The sequence below is a fragment of the Prionailurus bengalensis genome, chromosome C2 (genome assembly GCF_016509475.1).
Source record: "Prionailurus bengalensis isolate Pbe53 chromosome C2, Fcat_Pben_1.1_paternal_pri, whole genome shotgun sequence".
NCBI lineage: Eukaryota > Metazoa > Chordata > Mammalia > Carnivora > Felidae > Prionailurus > Prionailurus bengalensis.
This window is the reverse complement of record NC_057350.1, coordinates 147,538,156-147,560,105: the sequence shown is the minus strand read 5'-3', so window position 1 is coordinate 147,560,105 and position 21,950 is coordinate 147,538,156. Positions and strand designations below refer to the sequence as shown.

At 44.3% G+C, this 21,950-nt stretch overlaps 1 protein-coding gene across 2 annotated transcripts in view; it reads right to left on the bottom strand.

Annotated features, from left to right (window-relative positions):
• TGFBR2 (transforming growth factor beta receptor 2) overlaps positions 1 to 21,950 on the bottom strand; it is a 91,491-nt gene that overhangs the window by 10,898 nt on the left and 58,643 nt on the right. The window contains exons 4-6 of one of the 2 annotated variants that reach the window (XM_043595599.1): positions 21,804 to 21,914; positions 8,324 to 9,123; positions 6,488 to 6,629 (exon numbers count right to left, since the gene is read on the bottom strand). In XM_043595599.1, coding sequence (XP_043451534.1) covers positions 6,488 to 6,629; positions 8,324 to 9,123; positions 21,804 to 21,914 — 1,053 coding nt within the window. The remainder of the gene's footprint in view (positions 1 to 6,487; positions 6,630 to 8,323; positions 9,124 to 21,803; positions 21,915 to 21,950) is intronic. The other variant, XM_043595600.1, reaches the window with a different exon arrangement.

Here is a 21,950-nt window from a genome sequence, read left to right as displayed (position 1 = left end):
TCTCCCATGGTTTCAGGCAACTAGGGGCTGAGATGCTTCATCCACTCTGGCAAAATTGCTCGGTCCAGGTTACATGTCTTTTATCCCCGTCTATTTATCTTTTGTCCTTATCTGTTTTTCGTGTTGGTGCTTAAAATGCTTTTATTTTAGAAAATGCATGTGTTTAAAACTCCAAAATTACTAAGTAGATGGATACAGGCAAAAGCAAATCTTTGTCCCACTCCTCATCCTTAGTCTCACAAAAGTGGCTTAGGTGCAATGCCGGGATTAAAAGTGATTAAGGGCATCTGGGTGTCTCCGTCGGTTAAGCATGTGACTCTCGATCTCGGCTCAGGTCATGACCTCACGGTAGGTGAGTTCAGGCGCTGAGTCTGGCTCCATGCTGACAGCACAGAACCTGCTTGGGATTCTCTCTCTCCCTCTCTGCCCCTCCCTGCTCATGCAAATGCTCTCTCTCTCAAAAACAAACTTCCCAAAAAAGTGATTTAAATTTGCCCCTTACTGTTTATGATGAGTGCTTCTCAATCTATCTCTTTTTGATAAAAGACTAGACAGATATTTTGCACCCCCCCCCAATTCACTGGGGACTGAAGCTTGGGTAAAACACTGTAGAAAATTACAGGAAGAAGGAATGCCATTTGGGTGTCCTGGGCAACCCCAGACTGCTATCAGAGTCACCGCACCCCCGCTCTGTCCTCATCATGTCGCAAATCTGAAACAACCCGTCCGAGGGCCAGCACCCTCTGCAGCCCATGCTCTCAGCAGGACTGTTGTACGTGTTTTGCAAGGAATAGGAGTTGCGTCTTGACAGAGGAACCGAATGCAAGTTATTAAACATACTTTCAACATTTCAAATGAGTCTGAGAATGCTGAAGAAGAGTCTTGAGAGATGTGATCCAACAGTTCATTTTCCAGTTGCGAAAACCGAGGCCAGAGAGCACGCTGGATTCCAGGAAGAACGCTCAGAATCGCGGGCTGTATTACTGTTCCTCTGATGAACTGGCTTTGCCTTTTTAGGAAGCCTGCATGCTTTCTCCTCTCTACTAAGCGTTTCGGTGAGTTCGTTCTCCCCCCTGGCCAGAACAAGCCCAGCTGGGGCAGCCCCAGGTGGGAACATGCCTGTCACAAATGTGACAAATGTGTCCCTCCCTGCCTTGGCCGGCCCCTCTGCACCGCATGGCTCCAAGAAGGGGAACCTTATGGAAATCTGTCGGACGGTTACGGTGTGTAATTGCTAAACGGGTTACACAAAAAAACAAAAGAGCCAACGAGAAAACCCCTCACTGATGGCAACGAGCAGCCTTCTCCCTGCTTTTATTGACCAGCATGAAACCCAAACGCTGGTCCATTCTGGGTTTTGGTGAAACAGGTGGGCTGGTGGCGGTAGAGGTGGGGGAAGAGGACCCCATCACAACCTGTGCCGCGGGCACCAGATCAGGGCAGTGTTGGCCGCGGCGTTAATGCGTGATTTTCTGGAGGTGCCGTCTGTGCATCTGAATAAACGATGCCACGGCTCAGGCCTCCCTTCTGCGAGGAACTGTCATCACGCCAGTCAAGGGGGGAGCGGGCTCTCCGCACCGTTACTCCATATACTCCCAGAAGGCCGCCGGCCACGCGGCTGTCCATGCCTGCTGGCCCAACACAGGTGGAACGCGCTGGGCAGGTTGTGTTCGCCCTTCCGACTCGCCCCGGGGAGCGACCTTGAACCCACGATGGATGGGGTTTGGGAGGAAAACGGCCAGCTTGCCCGTGGGTCGGATGGTCTGCTCCCGGGGCGTGTGTGTGTCTGCTCCCGGCGTCCCCAGCAGGACTCTGTTCCAGCTGCCCGCAGCGATGGCCTGCTTGATGACCTGCCATTTCCCGGCTTCCTCCCCTTTCCTGACTCGCTTCTGCCTTCGCTTACTGGCATTTCCTGGGATCTCTTCCCAAATAAACCACTCAGGCTCAATTCTTGTTCCAGGCTCTGAGGCAACCAACCCCAGGCAGACGTCCGCACGACAGAACTATTCACTCGGACCCAGTCTCTGTCCCACCCTCAGGCTGCTTCCCACGCCAGGCGCACCAGGGCCCGACACGACACCTCGGGATCTGCCCGGCTGCCTCAAACAACATCTTGTCTGCGGAACTTCTTTATCACGTACGGCTTGCTCTCCTTTCCGGCTCCCCTCTCCCAGGCTTTCCCCTGAGTCTTTCCACTGATGGAAGCCATCCCTCCCAGACCCTGGCAGCTTCCTTTCATGTCTCTCAGGAGGCTCTTAAGAGAAACCACCCTTGCCTCTCCCCCCCCCCCGCCCCCCCGGATTTTGCGCACGCAGAGGGCAAGTCTCTGGGACACGATGCTCTTCCTCTGGAAGTCGGCATCTGGAACACAGCTGTTGTTCTGATGCAGTTCCAACTTCACAGAGCAGGCTGACAGTGGTCCTCGAGGCAGCACCCCTGAGTTTTGTATCTGCTTCTAAATGATGCTCCCCTGAAACCCAGGAAAACTTCGAGCACCTCTTATCCTCTCTTCAGCCCTCCTCCCCCACCCCTCTTCGTCGTTGTTGTTGTTTTTCTCTTTTGCCTTTCTTTTCGACTCATGTGACTTTCTGTCTTCCAGGCCTGTGGCAGGAAGACAGGATGCTTAAGAGCTACGTCTCTCCCCTTGTTAAACGCCCGCTCCGCGGGCTGCCGTGTGTCAGTTGCTATTCAAAGACCTCAGTGGCCAGGGATTTATTTGGAAGTCGGTTTTCTGGTGGGTCCGTTTTGGCTGGGGGTGATGTGCATATTGTGTCTGCTGTGCTCGCCAGAGGGGGGCCCCCGAAAGGGTCCCCGCCGTCCTCCGCCTCCCACGCACCGCAAACGCTTGCATGAACACCAAATAAACCAAAAGCCGGACAGAGATTTCTTTGTAAAGCAGGGCCCGTCTCCGGGTCTGTCCTTGCTGAAGGACGATTTCACGACTTTCCTCCTTTCTAAGACAGTCACAGACCAATCACCTCCTGTGATCGGCTCCTTCAAACAACTCTGAAAGACCTGTTTTCCTGACTTCCGTGTTCTTTCAGGTGATCCGAGTGTCCGAGATGATGCACTCTGTCATGATCTGTCCCTGACTCTTTATTTTGCTTTCTAAATTCATATCTGCCTACTCCCACCCCGGTGCTGTAATCACATATCTGTTTGTTCATTACCCCCCTTTCGACAATATGAGTTCTTCACAGACTCCTTGTCTCTGGAGGACAGAGACAGCATTTTTTGTTTTTTTTTTTTTTTTGCCCCCCACTGCTGTGTCCTTAGCATTTGAATAATGCCTGCCCTACAACTGGTACTCAATAAATATTTGTTAAGAGAAGGAATGAACGAATAAACAGATCTTCAGAGAAATAAGGATAAAGAAGTTATCTCAGACTTTAAGGCACTGAGTCTGTAACATGCTCAGAAATTAAGAGCTTTAGGAATCTGTTAATAGAGATGCACCCAGAGGAGACGGGAAAGTCCATCCCTGGAGACTTTCACGAGTGAGGCCATCACCGAACGTTCCTCAAGTGTGACAGTCCTGCTGGCTACTTCCAGAAAGACACTGAATTAGAGGCCAGGATGCACAAGGTAGCACTGGCTGCCCAATCCGTGATGTCCTTTCTTTACGATGTCCTCCACTGGTCAGGCCAGCAGTGTCGTGGCCACATGGCTTTCCCACTTCCCGAAGGCTCAGTTTTCCCATCTGTAAAATGCAGCATTTAATACCAGTGCCCGAGAGTGCTCGGTAGGCTGGACGAGCTGACCCATGAAGCAAGTGCCCAGGGAATGGTGGCTACTACTTCTTCGTGGCTTTCTTCATGATCAGAGCTGCTTCCACCAGGACGCCTTTCCACTTGGACCACCCTCTTCAATGACTGCAGCCCACCTCTAGAGCTCCTCCGTGTGAAGGAGGCTGTACCAGTTGGCTTCGGAAGAGTGCTATGATCAACTGTTGGCATTCTGTCATCTGATAAGAAAGACTTGACTGGTCCAGTGGGGTGGTAGTGCTTTTTCTCTGTTCCCCTCGAGCCGCCTCGCAGAGAGAGGCTGAAAAAGAAGCAACTCAAGAGGACATTCCTAAGTCTTACGCATCCTTCCAGAGCCCTCCCTGCCCGACCCTACTGTCTCACTCCCCTCAGCTGACGTGGGCTTTTGGGGCCCCATGTCCTTGCCTTACCTTCGTGCAGCACTGGTCACAACTGACCTGCACTTGCGTGTTTAGAAGTCTATTTTGGTCCCAGTCAATAGCACAGGACAAAGCCTAGGGTTGAGACCTAAAAGGCATTCATAGAAGACGTGCCATGTGGAATGACAGTGCTATGGGGAGATGAGGCTAGAAAGGCGAGCGAGGGCCAGGCTTAGCATTCACGTGAAGAGTCTGGGCTCAACCGTAAGAACAGAATGGCGTCCCTTAACGGCAGGACAGCTGGGGTTTCACATTCCCTACAAGACTGTCCCCTAATGGTTAGCATCCTCCCGCATGCAGTTAGATGCCTGTTACTCCGAATAAAACTGGATGGAATGGAATATTAGTTGACCTATGTGGCAAAATACAATCTCAATCTCTAATTCGCCGTACCAAGTTAAGCTTCAGATTCCACATTTCCTTTTTTGAAATCAGACGGTCCATAAAAGATAGTGATTACACACATTGCATTTCAAGTGAGAGAAAAGAAGGTTTAAGCTTAAGGAAAGATTTTTCTACATCCCACCCTCTTTCTTAGACCTTCAAAATTAAAGCCTAACATCAACTGGGGGGAATTATAATTGATCTTATCTCTAAGGCAAGAAATTGATGCATTTGTAAATTTTTTTTAAAGAAAAGAAGAAAAAAAAAGTCTGTCTCATCAGTCAAGCTTCCTGAGGGCAAGACCTGTCCTTCTATCTGCCGACTCTATGCTCTTCCCATGGGACTCCTGAAACACAGAAGAAAAGTCTCTGAGAAGCACCTGGGTGGCTCAGTCAGTTGAGCATCCGACTTTGGCTCAGGTCCTCATGATCTCATGGTTTGTGAGTTCGAGCCCCGCATCGGGCTCTGTGCTGACATCACAGATCCCGCTTGAAATTCTCTCTCCCTCTCTCTGTGCCCCTCCCCTGCTCATGCTCTCATGTTCTCTCTTTCTCTTTCTCTCAAAATAAGAAAACTTAAAAAATATTTAAAAAAAGGAAAAGTCTCTGAGATTAAGATGAAGCGAAGAATCTGTCTTTAATGTTTTTAAGATACATTCCACCCCCTTTGAAAAAAACAAAAAACCCCAAAAAATCCACAATGCTTTCCAAAAGAAGGTAAAGAAAAGGGCTTAATACGTGAGTTCACACACTAAATCAAGTGAAGGGCTTTCAGCTGGATCCAAGTGAGGAGAGATAAGTAACTTGAGTTTCTGCAGCCTGAGCGGAGATGAGAGACGCAGGACTGTGGGCTTAAGATCAAACAAAATGAGAACCGGGATGGCCTCTTTCCGGTTCCCCAAAACCCATCCGTTCTTATCCTAAAGGTTATGAAAGGTTTTCTGAGACTAGCTGAGCAAATGAGATCCTGTTCCTTCCTTGGGAAAACTTGTTTATACTGTATCCATTTTTAGACCTCGTAAAAGTTGGTGAACTCAGTTCTTCCCCATTAGCCCGAATTCTTCCACACTCAGCAAATATCAACAGGAAAGGGCTTCAGTCATTGATAACAATGAAAGCAGAGAGTTCACATAGGGCCTTAACAAGCTGGCTGCGCTGACAGAGGGAAAGACAGAGACACAATCTCCAGCTCATGTTTATAGAATAACGGGTTTGAAAGGATAGAAAAGATACCGAAATCTAGGTAAATTTATTCTGACGGTGACAACAGCACCGTCTCTTATACAACTCATACTGGTCGAAGGATTCGTTTTGGAACTGTCAAAGCTTTCAAGCAGAAAATTATGCTCAGTGGCTGAAACTTGGTTAAACAAATTTCACTGTGCAAGGAAAAACCAAGTTAGTTTTGGATGTGCCACGGGGGGAAGGCAGGCAGGCAGGCAGGCAAGCAGCAGAAAATAACAGGGCCAGCCAGACAGGAAGTGCCGTCCCCACACAGGGACCCAGGCAAATAGGTGATGGGTTTAAAAACCTTCAAATATAAAAACAAACAAAAATCCGATATTTTTCCTAACAACATGATCTATTTGACAAACAGGAGGAATTCTTATAAGTATTACTAGTGTTCATCTCTTGCCAGATATTTAAATATCCGTGGAGAGATGTGTCGAGAGAAAAGTAATTATACTGTAAAGAAGGGGATAGAAAGCCTTCTGCTCCAAACGTGGTTTTCAGCTGAAAAATCTAGGCTTTTTAGCACGATTCTCAGTCATTCTGGAACGGCTGTGTACTAACCGATCTCAGCTAGCTCTCACTGTGGGGTTAACTCTGTCGTACCCCTGGAATCACGCTTGAAGCGAACAATGTGACATCATGTTGAAGACACGTCTACCCCCACAGTACGAGAGTGGTCCATACATACCTCCTACCGCATTACAGCGAGATGTCATTTCCCAGAGGACCAGAGCCATGGAGTAGACATCCGTCTGCTTAAAGGACTCAACATTCTCCAAATTCATCCTGGACTCTAGGACTTCTGGAGCCATGTATCTTGCAGTTCCCACCTAAAGCAAAAATAGACATTGAGGCCCATCGTGTAATCCAGCTGCATTTTTATTCTAAAAATATAACTGATGTTTGTTCTCTACACATGCAGATGATCTTTGAAAAGCACACCGCTCTTTTAAATAATGAGACTGGTACAGAAAGGGACAGCCTCTGAAATTGTTTTTAAAAATAGTTTTTCTCTCCCTGAACACACTTTTAAAAATATAAACAAAGCACGCCAAAATAAGGAAATGTCAAACCCCAGGGCTGCTTTCTCCCACTTCATGATATATGTCATTGTATTATACAATAACATCCTCACAGATAACTGGGGAGACGACATCTGTGATATGTTAGAACTCTATTTTTGCTTTTGCAAATAACTATTTTCTCATTCCTGAAACACCAAGATTTATGGTGAAAGTAAGAATAATTGCCATTAGTGTCTGTCACTTAAGGACGGCCTCAATATTCTTTGTTTACTCCGTGGTACATTCTAGTGTGCCAAGAATGTAGCGTACCTTCATAAAATCTCTACTAAACTAAGCTGTGTGAAAGTATTTCTATAGTAGAAGGCCAAATCTAGATCATTGTAGAATTGTGATGAGCATGCTATGCAGTTTTCTTTGGACAATGGCTGATAATGCAAAAACAGTGGTATACACAGGAAAAAAGGAGAAAGATATTTCTAGGGAAGCAATCACTTAAATGTCTGATTTTGCAGTATCTATAGCTTAACTAAGTGACAATGAAGTCCTTACCTTTTCAAGAATCTAGGGCAGGTCATGTGAATTGATATTACTATCCCAAGGAATGTTTCTTAATCGTATGTATCAGAGGGAATTCTTCTTTTCAATAGGTCATTGCATGACTCACTACCCTGCCATATTAATCTGTCCATGTTGCATTCCATATGTTTACCTCAACAATGGCTGTGCAGCTATGGACCCAAGAGGCCAGACCAAGGAGTAACTGAATGCTTCAGAAGCACATACCCCCACTTTCTTAGAGGAAACAACGGTGCTTTCCAGACTCTACTATGATCCACATCAAGCTTCCAGTGTGTGAAAACATGGAGTGCCGTCATTCGTGAAGGATGGCTTGGTAATTTCTAGTGACTTTCCAATACCTCCTTACCCAAAAAGGTTTCTATTTTCATCTATGAGATGCTTCAAAAAAACTGTAGAATTGTATATTCACTCAGTCTGTCAACTCACTCAATAAATATCTATTGGTCACTTTCACCGTTCAAGGCTTTGTGCTAGATATGACCAAATGGATGTGCATTTGGGCTTCAAGGAGGTTGCCTTCTAGAATGGTAAAAAGAAAACAATGTGGCCACCAACAGTACCGAGTAGGAAGTGCTCGGTAGAAGAGTAAGAGAGGGGAAAAAATAGAGGCAAAGCACTAATGGCCTTAGAAGCAATGAAATGTACTCTGCAAACGGGAGAAAAATGAAGACCGACTCAAGGAGAAGAATGTCTGTCTTGAATTGGAAGAGGTCTGCAGAAACAGGAGGAGAAATGCTGTCCATTAGTAACGACACCCTGGCAGAAGACAGTGGGGCATTCCCAGGGCCAACTCCCGACCTCGGCTACATTCCCTTGACAGGTGTGCAGAGCACAGGGCCGTTGGAGACAAAAGACACGGGAGATGGATGGAGAGGTAGGGCGGGGCCCCCTACAAGTAAGGGGATCCAGGTCTAACTTACCTGCCCGCTGTTGGCCAGGTCATCCACAGACAGGGTCGGGTCCAGACGCAGGGAAAGCCCAAAGTCACACAGGCAGCAGGTCAGATCGTTCTTGACGAGGATATTGGAGCTCTTGAGGTCCCTGTGCACGATGGGCATCTTGGGCCTCCCGCACAGGGTGTGGTCGCTGTGCAGGTGGGCAATGCCCCGGGCGAGGGAGCTGCCCAGCGTGCGCAGGTCCTCCCAGCTGATGACGTGCCGCGTCAGGTACTCCTGCAGGTTGCCCTTGGCGTGGAAGGCCGTGATCAGCCAGTACTGCTTCCCCAGCTCCGTCTTGCGCTCCTCGGCTGTCAGGAACTGCAGTATGTTCTCGTGCTTCAGGTTGATGTCTGAGAAAATGTCCTTCTCCGTCTTCCAGGAGGCGTACTCCTCGTAAGGGAAGATCTTGACCGCCACGGTCTCGAACTGTTCAGAAGTGTTCTGCTTCAGCTTGGCCTTGTAGACCTCGGCGAAGCGGCCTTTCCCCACCAGGGTGTCCAGCTCAATGGGCAGCAGCTCTGTGTTGTGGTTGATGTTGTTGGCGCAGGTAGAGCTGATGTCAGAGCGGTCGTCTTCCAGAATGATGGCAAGGTGCTCGCTGAACTCCATGAGCTTTCGTGGCTTGCTGGTATCCCAGGATGGGCTCAGCTTCTGCTGCCGGTGAACACGGTAACAGTAGAAGATGATGATGACGGCTATGGCGATCCCCAGGGGGGGCAGGAGGCTGACGCCTGTCACTTGGAATATGACTAACAACAGGTCAGGGTTGTTGGTGGCGTATTCTGATGTGGAAACAAAACAAGGGAGAGAAGAAGTTGGGTTCAGCGGGTATACACGGTCAGGGAGCGGGTCCACGCCTTAGGCATCTAGAGGGTTTGACACCTGCATTATTTTTGTGGATAATATATCGTGACTTTTTGTTCCAGGGATGGGTGCGCCTGCGCAGTCTTCCCCGCCTCTGGCCACCTATTCAGTGTCTCCCATTCATCCCTCAAACTTCAGCTTCGATGTCACTCTCTAAAGGAAATCTAGGAAAATGTGGGAGAACGTTTTGTTTTATATACTCTCATGACGCTCTACATTTTTCCTATGCGACAACTTAGCACAATTTGAATTAAATAGCTATGACTTTGGTTACTGGCTTCACATCTGCCTTTCTCTACTTGCCCCACCCTCAGCAGACTGAGAACTCCATGCCGGCAGGGGCCGTGTCTTTCTCCGGCACTATTGTAAACAGTGCCTAGCACACGTCAGGTCCTCGGCAAGTGCTCACTACACGGACAAAGCATTTACTGAGGGTTAACTAAGCCCAAGGCTGAACAGGAGGCTTCAGTAATATAGAAAGAATGACCTTTGTTCTTTTCTAAACAAAGAATGTCTTTGTTCTTTTCTAAACTCTAGCTTGTCCTGTTCTGGCCGACACCCAGGCCACCCTTAAACATAGGTGGTGGGGACAGGAATCGATGCAAAGGGTCTTTTTGGAAGGCAGGTACCTTATACCCACCCAACATCCCTCTTTTGAACGTGCATGTGATGTGCAGTTTCCTAGAATAGGAATTCTTACTAGCAACAGTGGAAATAGTCTTTTTTAAAAAAAAAAAATTAACATTTATCTTGAGAGAGAAAGAGCAGGGAGGGAGGGAGAGAGAAGACCCCAAGCAGACTGGTGCTGTCATTGCAGAGCCCGATGCGGGGCTCAAACTCACGGACTGCGAGATCACGACCTGAGCCAAAATCGAGAGTTGGACCCAGGCGCCCCACAACAGTGGAAATATTACTACAAAGCTGAGAAGAGTAAAAAGAAAGGCAGCCATTTTTCTAGCTTGGACCACTGAAGCATGCCTGGGGATTGATGGAGGGGAGTCCTTAGCACCAGCTATCTGACCGCATACAATGTCTTGTATGTCAAACTCTGGGTCATGTGCTGGCCTGGCCTGGCTCTGGGAAGAAGAGCATAGATGGAAACAGTCAGTGGCAGAAGACGGAGAAAGGCGGTCATGGTTCAGCGAGACCTTTGTGTCAGCTTGTCTCCACTGGACGAGACTGCCAGAATTCTACTGGTTTTATAGGTCGTCCATTTCCCCTCAAAGGTACCTGTGAAGAAGCAGTCCTCGTGATCAGAGACTAGATTCACTCATTGAACACAGCACTGTTGGATGCCACTGTGGGCATGGCATTGCCCTCAAAGAGGTTCTAACCCAGGAGAGGATTAGGGCACGTGTACAAATGCATAGAGATAATGCAGCAAGCAGGGACGGGGCTAAATGTGGAGAAACAGGGAACCGCGGTGGGACGGGGCTAAATGTGTGCTGCAGTCTATGTGTTGGCAGAATATAGAAAAGCTTGGAGAAACAGGGAACCACGGTGGCAAGGACTACCTCTGAGCTGGTCAACGAACAATGGGAAAAAGTGAGTGGTGACCAGAAGAAATGTTCTGTTAAAAAGTAAGAATATATGATTTGAGGAAGAGTAGTTCTCCCAAACCAATAGCTCCACACAAGGAAACAGAAAGAAAAAAGGTTGGGTAGGTGACACGGAACCCGAGAGCACGTCAGAGAGAGTACGTATCGTTGTTCAAATGGCAGTTTTCACCTACTATAGGCGTTTGATGAGAATACAGTGATGAGAATACAGTCCAGGTACGAGGGAGAGAACCATCACCTTTCAAAGAGAATCCGTCACCTAAATCATGTCTGGTATCGTCAGTCAACAAAGCTCAGTGAGAAAGGAAGCTTGTAGCAAGCCAGTTTGGAGCGGTTAGGTTTCACACGACGTACCGCTGAGTCTTGAGGTCAGTTCTGACTGGGAACACCAACTTCAACTGCCTGTATGTTCTAGATGAAAACTTCAGATCTTAAGGAGATGCCACAAAACGCTGGAAGAGCAACCCCCACACATCTGAATTTCAGCAACCAAGAGGGGAAAAAAAAAAGTCACTCTTTTGGGGAAAGGTCTCTTGGTGCATTTAAAACAAAATTTTTTTTTAACATTTATTTATTTTTGAGACAATGCGACAGAGTGCAAGCAGCCGAGGGGCAGACAGAGGGAGACAGAGAATCCGAAGCGGGCTCCAGGCTCTGAGCTAGCAGCCCAGAGTCCGACGCGGGGCTCGAACTCATGAACTGTGAGATCATGACCTGAGCTGAAGTTGGACGCTTAACCGAGCGAGCCACGCAGGCGCCCCTAGTGCATTTTTAAAAAAAGAAGAGGTAAAGGGAAACAATATGGCAATTGACTCCTGCAAACCCAAATTGTTGCTCACACTGGAAGGCATGAATTGGACAAAGGACAGGTGAGACACCGTTGGTGACAGTGGCACAAGGCAGTGGCAGAGAGGGCTAGAACTGCAAACGAAGAGAGTTCCTGTGGAGTAAGTACAGACTGTCCCCACCTTTCAACAAAGTATGAGCCTGGAGAGCAAGGTTAAGGAGGGGGGGGCAGATGAAGGAATAGAGCAGAAAACAACATTCCCTCCTGGTAACTCTGCCTCTATTATCTCAAGTATCCCATGAATGTGTCTGCCTCAAGCACCCACTTGTCTGTAACTACACGATGCCTTATGATCATAGATCGGTTTGATCCCTGCATCGCTGGTTTCCCCCAAGAGAAAGTAAGCTCTTTATGGGTAAATCTATGTATCGATCGTCGTCCTCACACCCAGTGTGCCAGGCTGAGGAAGGGGCACCTACACTACTCAGCAAGTGTTCGCTATAGAAGCTGGCTGGATGATAACTTATACAGGACAACAGCCCTCACACGTTTTCCGCTCTGCAGCAGGGGCTGGCAAACCACAGCCCAAGGCTTATTTTTGTACAGCCCTGTGGGCTACAAACATTTGTTGCTTTATTTGTTTGTGAAAGAGTTGCTTAGAAAAAGAAAGAGACTAACAAGTGCATGCAGCGGAGATGATATCTGGCCCAGAAAGCCTAAAATACTTCCTACCTCGCTCTATATAGAGCTCTAAGTTTGCAGGCCCCTCTTGTGTGGGTGTTTTTTTTTGTTTGTTTTTTTTTTGTTTTTTAACAACCTGTAACACATTGGCAGAATTTGGGGAGAGTTCACTTTGGTCCAAGGTGAATATATTCTGTTTCACATATGGGGCAGCAATACAATTATAAAATATATAAATATAAATTAATATATAAATTATAAAACATATAATTATATATATTAAAAATATAAAGTTTTTAGAATATTTTAGAAAATATTTTAAAATATTTTATTTTATTAAATATTTTATTAAAGTATTTTAAAATATTTTAGAAAATGTAAAACATTACAAAAACAATTTTTTTAAATGTTTATTGTAGGAGAGAGATAGAGAGCAAGGGGGCACGAGCAGGGGAGGAGCAGAGAGAGAGGGAGACACAGAGTCCGAAGCAGGTTCCAGGCTCTGAACTGTCAGCACACAGCCCAATGCAGGGCTCATGAACAGAGAGATCATGACCTGAGCTGAAGTCGGCACTTAACTGACTGAGCCACCCAGGTGCCCCTAAGATACTTTTAATAAAATATAAATATATAAATACTGCATATTTACTTGGCTGTGTCTTCAATTCATCAAAGTGTGCAAAACATTCAAATGAACCTTCAATTCATCAAAGTGTGCAAAGCATTCAAATGAACTATTTATTGCTGATGATTTTTTATAATTCCTGACCATAGATGAAAAGGATCTTCCTTGCTAATTTCTATTCTTTTCCAGGCTAAGGGAAACACAAAAACAGAAATCCCCTGAAATTTATGTGTGAAGAAGATTCTAGAAATCCCCAACTGCGCCCCCCCACCCCCCAGTTCAGTGTCAGAAACCAAAAGTTTTACTTTCCCCTCAAATTTCCTGTGATTTCTTTTTGAAAACCTACATGTAAAAATTTGATGGGGCGGGAATTACTGAATAACATCTGTCAATCTTGAAACTTCAAAGAGGTGGTGGAAAACCCTAACAATAGCAAACAGGGTTAAAAGGGAGCTCTGGGATGTGGTTTTTTTCTAAATAGGAGCCACCCACACCCTCTGGGTATTAACCCTTGGGCTGCTACAAAAGCAGATTCAGGTACAGGCACAAGCTGGCATTTCCTTTACTCCGAGACTACCAGGAGATGGTATTTCTTTTCACCAACCCTCAATTACACAAGAACTAAGATACTCAATACTTAGTATGAGCCTGGCTATGTGCTAACTTTTATTTATATATATATGTATATATATAATGTATGTACATAATATATATGTATATATATAATAAAATATATAATATAAAATATATTACATATATATTATATATAATATATATATTATATACAATTTTTTTTTAATGTTTATTTTTTGAGAGACAGAGCGTGAATGGGGGAGGCAGAGAAAGAGAGACACAGAATCTGAAGCAGGCTCCAGGCTCTGAGCTGTCAGCACAGAGCCCAACGCGGGGCTCGAACCCACGAACCATGAGACCATGACCTGAGCCCAAGTTGGAAGCTCAACCAACTGAGCTACCCAGGTGCCCCCATTTTATATCATATTTTTTTTAATCTACAGAAAAAACCCTAGGAGGTAGATATTACTATTATTATAAGCCCCATTATACAGATAGGGAAGCTAAAGGTTATATGGATTAAATGATTTCCCAAGATCATAAACTGAGGCAGCAGCAAAGCTACTATGTGAAACGAACGGTCTGATTGGAGCCCTGCCATGTTGTCTGTACACTTCACATTGGTGAAAGCCAATGAAGAATGAATTTATAAAACCCCTTAGCTTGATAAACTGGTTGCCTTCAATGGGCACTAGGCGATTTTATAAACATCTATTAAGTGATATTGGCAGTTCTTAGATAACACATCCCAAACGGCATGTTCTAGGTGTGCAGGTGATTCTCTTTGGTTTTTAACTAAGAACCACAGTTGAGTAGTGTCCCCATGAATATGTGTCTTTTGCCTGCCTGGGAAGAAAAGTCTTACATGAGGGAGAACCTAAAATCTCTTTTGTCAGAGTCTACCCCAGGGCCTTTGACAACATAGGACGCTCAAGATGTAACTGCCAAACCACCAGAATTTCTACATAATAAATTGTTGCCTGGATGTCAGGTAACTAGTGCCCAAGACCTGACAATCACATTACGCTCCCTTGTCACGTACCATCCAGTTAGACACAGGTGTTCTCTACTTCTTAAACGTTCCTGTTAAGTCACTGGCTTTTTACACAAGATCTACACTAGTACCTGTTTATGCTAACTGAAAGAAATCCGGGGAGTATTCTGACTTCTATGAAAGAAGGCAAAAAGAGAAAACAGCATCCAGTGTTTCGCAGTGAGCTGTTGTAGAGGAGGCACCCCCCCCAACCCCCACCCCAGCAGCGAGACCAGCCCTGCCAAGCCCCTTCCCTGGGAACCACACTCAGCAGCTCAGCCTCAGGCCGCCATAGCTTCGAACTCTGTGAACATCTGTGCTTTATCTCAATTTATTTTGTGCATCTGTTAGCAAGATGTGTCCCACAGTATCAGAATAGCCTAAAAAGTGATTATTTGGGGGAATGTGGGAATGCTCAAAAATGTTTCCAAATAAATTAATGGTAATTGCTTCTTTGCTTTACGTCATTTTGGCTTACGAAAGGTTTCATTGGAATGCTCTGCTTTTGGGTGGTGGAGGAAACCATATACTTCTGGGAGGGGAGGAGTACAAGTAAGAGAATTTCTTTAAGATTCATAAAAAATAAGTCTCTACACTCTAATAGAAAAGTTATCAGCCTGGGCTCCATGGATAGAATTCAGTAGATCTGCGAATTTAAATGGGCAGAAATCACATCGTTTTATTTTCTCCAACTATTGGCTAAAGTAACATTTCCTACGAGTAGCCGTAGCTATGAGTTTGTTACCAGTAGAAACCACAGGTATTTTCAGGCCATGTTGCATTTATCACAAGATGTCTTTGTATATCATTTATACTCATCACTTAATATACTTCAGTGTCTTAGATCTGATGCTCGATCTTGTTAAAGCATTATTACAGAAGCACATATTACTGTATCACAAATGTAGTTTTTAAAACATTTGATAATTATATTTCAATATCATTAATTTTCCTGGGAATCCTGCATATTATATTTTATGCATTTTAAAACAACCTTTTGAGAAGGGGTCCACTGGGTTCACCAGACTTCCAGGAAGTCTATGGACTTTTGTCCGTGGCACATGCACAAAAAAAGCGAGGAGCCCATGGCAGAGGGAAGTCACTGGAGCGCCAGTATCTGCCAGGATTTCCTAGAGCAGTGATTCTGAGATTGGGCTGTTTCTCCAGGAAGTTACTAAGGGAGGAAGCTGGTGCCAGTGACAGATCCTGACTCTGAATTCCATCAGAGCTGCTGTCTCCCTTGCCCCGCATGAAGGGAGGTCTGCAATGGGTAATGGTGGGAAGCCCTCCACTGAAATCCCAACAATAATAAAGAAAATGATCATAAAATGTGCTTTATTGGACTAGGCACTGAGCAATTCACTTTATAAGCACCATTTCACTTTATTTCTCCAACAACCAAGTCAGGTTCCCTTAATAGCCCTGTTTTACAGACGAGGTTATTGAGCCTCGGTTGGTTCTACAACATTCTTTTAGCTTACCTAGCAAACTAAGTAAAAGTTGTCCCTAGTATCAAGTTTCCTGCCAATTTTCTCTGGCACAGCCAAAGCTGAAGTATAGTTATTAACGAGACACGTTTTTTGCTCACCATCATCATGCTCACAGCCAGACACAAAGATAAGGAGACAAGTCAAGTTTGTTGAGTGAATGAATGAATGTGTCTGATGAATCAACCTGATGAGGAATATTTCTGCAAAGCTGACTGCCTCTTCTCCAGAGGCCAAATTCCATGAGTGAGCCAGACCTGACTCTGCTCGCATACAGTCTCCCTGTAATTTGTGCATGGCATGTGGGCACTGTTAGCTTGAGTACCTGGAATGTGGTGTGAAAGAAGGAACACTAGATTAGAGATCAGGAGACTGAGATTATATTCCTGTATCTGTCATTAATCACCCATGAAATCCGAAGCAAGTCATTTCACCTCACAAGGACTCAGTTTCCTAGGAAAGCTATGGTTCTTGGTTCCCACTTGAGGAAAAAAGAAATGCCTCATCAATAGAAGGCTTCCAACAGAAGACATCTTGGCTTCTTGGCAAAACGGCCAATTCTAGGTCTGGGACTGGAAATAATAAGTTTGGAATATTTTGTTATACCACATAACAAGGAGGTGATCAAAGACTACTCAGGTCATGACCAAAGGACCCAGAAGCCATCATGAAGAGACTCTCCGACCAAGACAGGATAATGAAGATTTTTAAAAAGCAACACACTTGGGACTCAATTAAGTACGTTTCAACTTGATATAAGAATGATTGACAAATAAATTTATCAACTTCTGAGGGCAACAGGATGTCAACTCATTATACTGAAAACTAGAACATGAAGAGAAACATTAAGCATGCATCTTGCCATTTCCATCAGACCACAGCACTGGATAACCAAAGAGTTGAATAAAGCATCCCCTTGTTAAATTATTCTAGCGAATAAGTGCAAATGAGTTGGAAGAAACAGATTATCCTTTTTTTAACCCTTTATGAATTAAATGGATCTAGGCAACAAGCACCCACGCCAACCAATGTAACAGAATCAGAGATGGTCGGACATCATCACCCCTGATGGAGGAGAATAACTGTGCCTATAGACTTGCCAAAGAGATCTAAGTGGGGTCTGATGAAACCTCCAGATCCAGCTGCCAATTTTCAAACAATACAGCGAATCGAGAAATGCCGTGGATTGCACCATGAATGCCACCAGCAAAATCCGGACTGTAAAATAGTACAGGTCAACGTGGTTCTTCAATAGATACGATGTAGGGGAAAAAGGAACTGGGGAGAGCAGATTTAAAAAAAAGAACCTGTAGGTATATCAAATTACCAAAATAATAGTAATAATAAGAAGAAGAAGAATAGGTAGGACTATGCTAGTGTTTGCCAGATGCAAACGTGGATGATAAAGCTATTTAAGAAAACACAAGTAAGTGATAATTATAGAAGAAAAATAGTGGTTACTTTGGAGGGAAGGAGGGATCTATGATTGAGTTGAAGAACACATAGAACTTGTAGGATATCTGGCAAAATTATTCATTTTTGGCCTGGGCAGGGGTTATAAGAATGTTAGCCCCATTTGCTAAGCAGGACATTTGTTTTATGTGCTTTTCTGTGTTTGTATTTTATTTTATTTTATTTTGCAAGATTCTTTCTCTTTTCAAAAGAGAGAAATCAGAAGAATAATTGTGGACGCCACACCTTGCTCCTGGGCTAAGTAAATTATTTTGGATGCTATTAGGGGAAAAGAAAAGGGAAGATAAAATTCTTTTTTTTTTTTGAGCACTTACTACGTGCCAAAAATTTCAGATACATAATCTCATTTGATATTCAGAACACCCCTTCAAGTATTCACCCCATCTTAGGGGTGAAGAAATTAAATTCCTTGTCCAAATATACCATAATATATTTATCCATTCTACCACTATTGGTCCTTTTGAGCTATGACCGATGTTGCCAGAAACATTCTTGTAATGTGGAGGGAGAGAGGGAAGGGAGGAAGGAAGGGAACTTGAGAGTTATGATGAATCACTCAAGGGCAAACAGGGGGGCTGTTTCTCTCAACTTTGAGTGACCCTAAAGCCTTTGTTCTTTCCATGCCACCAAACTGTCTCCCTAGAAATGAACCCGGAGGTCTCTTTAATAATTCTGAAAATTTCCAACCAAATGTGCCCCACATACAGAGCCCAGACTTAGTTGCAAATAAGGAACCATTTGCAAATGTCAGAGCCTTGATGATAAATATTTTTTTAAAGACAAATGTCAAAGATAAATGTTAGTATGCCATAAAAAAATACAAACTGGCAGAAAACCTCAAGGGGAAATTTCATGGTATACATTCCTTTGGAGTGATTTAAAAGTAAACAAGTTGCCTAGTAACACACACACACACACACACACACACACACACACACACACACACACACACACACCAATGAAAACAGGTTGTCCCAGCCTCTTTCAAGTCCTTTGTTATGCCCCAATCGAACACTGGTTACTAAAAGGAACTTAAAAGTAAACCTCTATAATTCACAGTTTCAAAAGAAAAATCAAACCATAACAGAGACAATAAATAAGACCAATATAGTAAAAAAGTCACAGGTGGGTCAGCTAATGTGTCTTGAGAAAAGCCAAATCACCATAGACGAATTTGAGAGATGGGCTCCTATTTTAATATTTGAAGTAGTTTTGGCAGTTCCTCCACTTAATGAGGGAGTTTCAGGCACAACTTTACCAAGAAACTAATTTATCCAAGCAATACAAAGGGACAAGGATGATTGTTCCACACACTCCCTGCTGCAGGGCTTACGAACGAACACCACAGGACAACCCTGAGATTCTTGAAGCTGGTGGTAGCAGTCTAACCGCTAAGCTTTCACACGCCAATACCGTCTAAAGCAACAGGATATACATGCAACTGGCCCAGATCCAAAGAAGGAAACTGCTAGAGAGAGAGAGGCCTGTGGGGGGAGGGAGAACTTCCTGTCTTAAGTCATTCTGTTCACTATAATGGTGACAAGCCCAGCACTCGTTTACTAAGCTTCTACTTAATGCCAAACACTATGTTTTATACCACAAATTATGTTGAATCCTGCAGCCACACTGCTAGTTATGTAGGATTTATTTCCATTTCGCAGAAGTGGGAACTGGGAAAAGGTACAGGAAGTGAGCTGGGATCAAAGCAGAGGAGCTCTGATGGCAGGTAGTGGTGCACATCAGAGGGGTGGGCTTCCCGAAGAGGGATGCTCCTGGCAGCTCTGGGGACCTTCAGCCAACACAGGGTTCAACACAGAGAAGAGGGCACGAGCCCTAGGAAGAGCCTAGAAACAGCATGATGTTAGTGAACCGAAGGAAAGAATAGTGAACATAATGATTGAAATCGTGAAGCAGGAATAAAAGACACAAGGGGCAGGGATCAACAACACCCTAAATTGGTTGTGGATACTGACTAATACAGTATGCAAGCCTCTGTGCAGCTGTTAAGGCAATAAGGCAAAGGCACAGAGGGGGTGTAATTACAAGCACAGCAAAGATTCAAAGGATCATGAGACCTTTTTGCTAATAAATTTAAACACTTAGACAACAATGGTCATAAGTCCTGAAAATAATATATGTGTAATTTACCAAAACCGACCCAAGAAAAACTATGAGACTTGGATAATCTCATAAATATTAAAGAAACTGAATGAGTAATTCAAAATTTTCCTAATTTCTGAATTTTTTCTCTCTCTTCTTTTGTAGCCTTTCACTATCAAATTAGCTTCCTTGGTATTAACATGTCTGAATACACATCTCAGAATTCGATTTTTCCAGAACTGTCAACCCCCTCCCCACCCCAAACTTTCCTACAATAAAAACACCAGTAGAACCCTTACAGAAATGTTTGGTTTGAATCTAATCCATCTCAAGGAAATGAAACACTATCTCTAAGAGACAGATGCACCCCAGTGTTTATTGCAACATTATGTACATTATTTAATGTTCCAAGACGTGGAAACAATCGAAGTGTCCATCAGTGGATGAATTTATAAAGAAAACACGATATATCTATATAAATACACACTCAGTAGGATACTATTAAGCCATTAAAAGAAGGACATCTTGCCATTTATGGCAACATGAATGGCCCCTAAGTGCATTGTGCTCGGTGAAAGAAGCCTGACAGAGAACAACTAGTACTTTATCGTTTCAGTTACATGTGGAATTAAAGAAACAAAACAAAACTGAACCCATAGATGCAGAGAACACACTGGTGGTTGCCAGAGTGGGAGGTACGAGGTAGGATAAATGAGCGAAGGTGGTCAAGAGGTACAAAGTTGCAGTTATAAAATATGTCTGGAGGATAAAATGTACACCCTAGCGACTCTAGTTACAAATACTGCACTGCATATTTGAAAGTTGCTAAGAGAGTAATTCTTAAAGCTCTCATCACAAGAAAAATATGCTTGTAACCACGTGCCGCCAAGAGGAATGTTAACTAGACTTACTGTCATGATCACTTTGCAATATATACATACAATGAATCATTATGTTGTACACCTGAAACTAATACAATGTCAAGTGTCAATTATATCTCGATTAGCAAAAAGAATCTCATTAAGCAGGAACCATCAGACAAATCCAGAATAAAACAAACGGGTCGGCCTGTTCCAAGTCAATGTCGTGAAAAACAAGAAACAGGTGGATGAGATAAAACAACTACATACAATGTGTGGTCCTTGCCTGGATCCGGAATTTAAGCAACAGCAGCAACACCGCAGCTTTGGGGAAACTTGAATATTGACTACGATACACCCATACGCACGCACGCGCGCACACACACAGGCACACAGAAACGAGGAAGTAGTAAAATGTTAACACAGGGTAAATACTGAGGAAGGCACAGGGTATACAAGTGTACATTATGCCATCCTTTCAACTTTTCTACAAGTTTAAATTTTGTTTAAATAAGAGGTGGGGGAAGGGTACCTGGGTGACCCTGTCAATTAAGCGTCTGACTTTGGCTCAGGTCATGATCTCACGGTTTGTGAGTTCGAAGCCCGCATCGGGCTGTCTGGTGTCAGCACAGAGCCGGTTTCAGATCCTCTGTCTCCCTCTCTGTCTGCCTCTCTCTCTCTCAAAAATAAATAAAACATTAAAAAAAAAAATGAAAACTATGAAGTAGGGGAAAAAAGTAACCGAGAATATTTGAGCAACAGTGTTCCCCCCCCCCCCCCCCGCAAAGCCCTAAACTCATACCAGTCCCAGCTGAACCAAACTTGTGAGGAACAAACCCATTCAATATCACACAAACGCTTGCAGGGAACAGAAAAGATTGTACCATGGTTCAATTCATTCCATGAAAACAGAACAACCAAAAGCAAACAAGGAGAGTATGAGAAAAGAGAATTACAGAGCAATCTCACTCACGTACTGTGATTTAAACAAATAATTCTAACTAAACAGCAAGCCAAACCCATTAAAGGATATAAAAAGATAAGAGGGGCACCTGGGTGGCTAAGACAACTGAGCATCTGATTCTTGGTGTTGGTTCAGGTCATGATCTCAAGGTCATGGGATCGAGTCCCACGTTGGGCTACGTAAGCTGCTTAAGATTCTTCCTCTCTCTCCCTCTGCCCCTCTCCCCTGCTTGGGCTTGCTCTCTCTCTCTCTCTCTCAACTGAAATAAAAATAAATAGAAAGATAAGACAGCAGGACCAGGTTACCAGGCGAGCATGTTTTAGCACGAGAAACAAACAAAACCACCTACTGTCATTTACCACATTAATCAATTACAGCAGAAAAACTACATGATCAATTCAGTGGACACAGAGGAAGTATATGATGACGCTGAACACCTTGATAAGGAAAACATACCAATGGTCTTCAGCAAACTTGATTCTAACGGGGAAATGGTAGATGCATTTCTTTTAAAAACAGGAACAGGATGCCAACCACAGCTCTCTCTACTGAGCATGAACTGGAGATCTGAACCAGCACAGTGAAACAAAATGGAGGAATCTG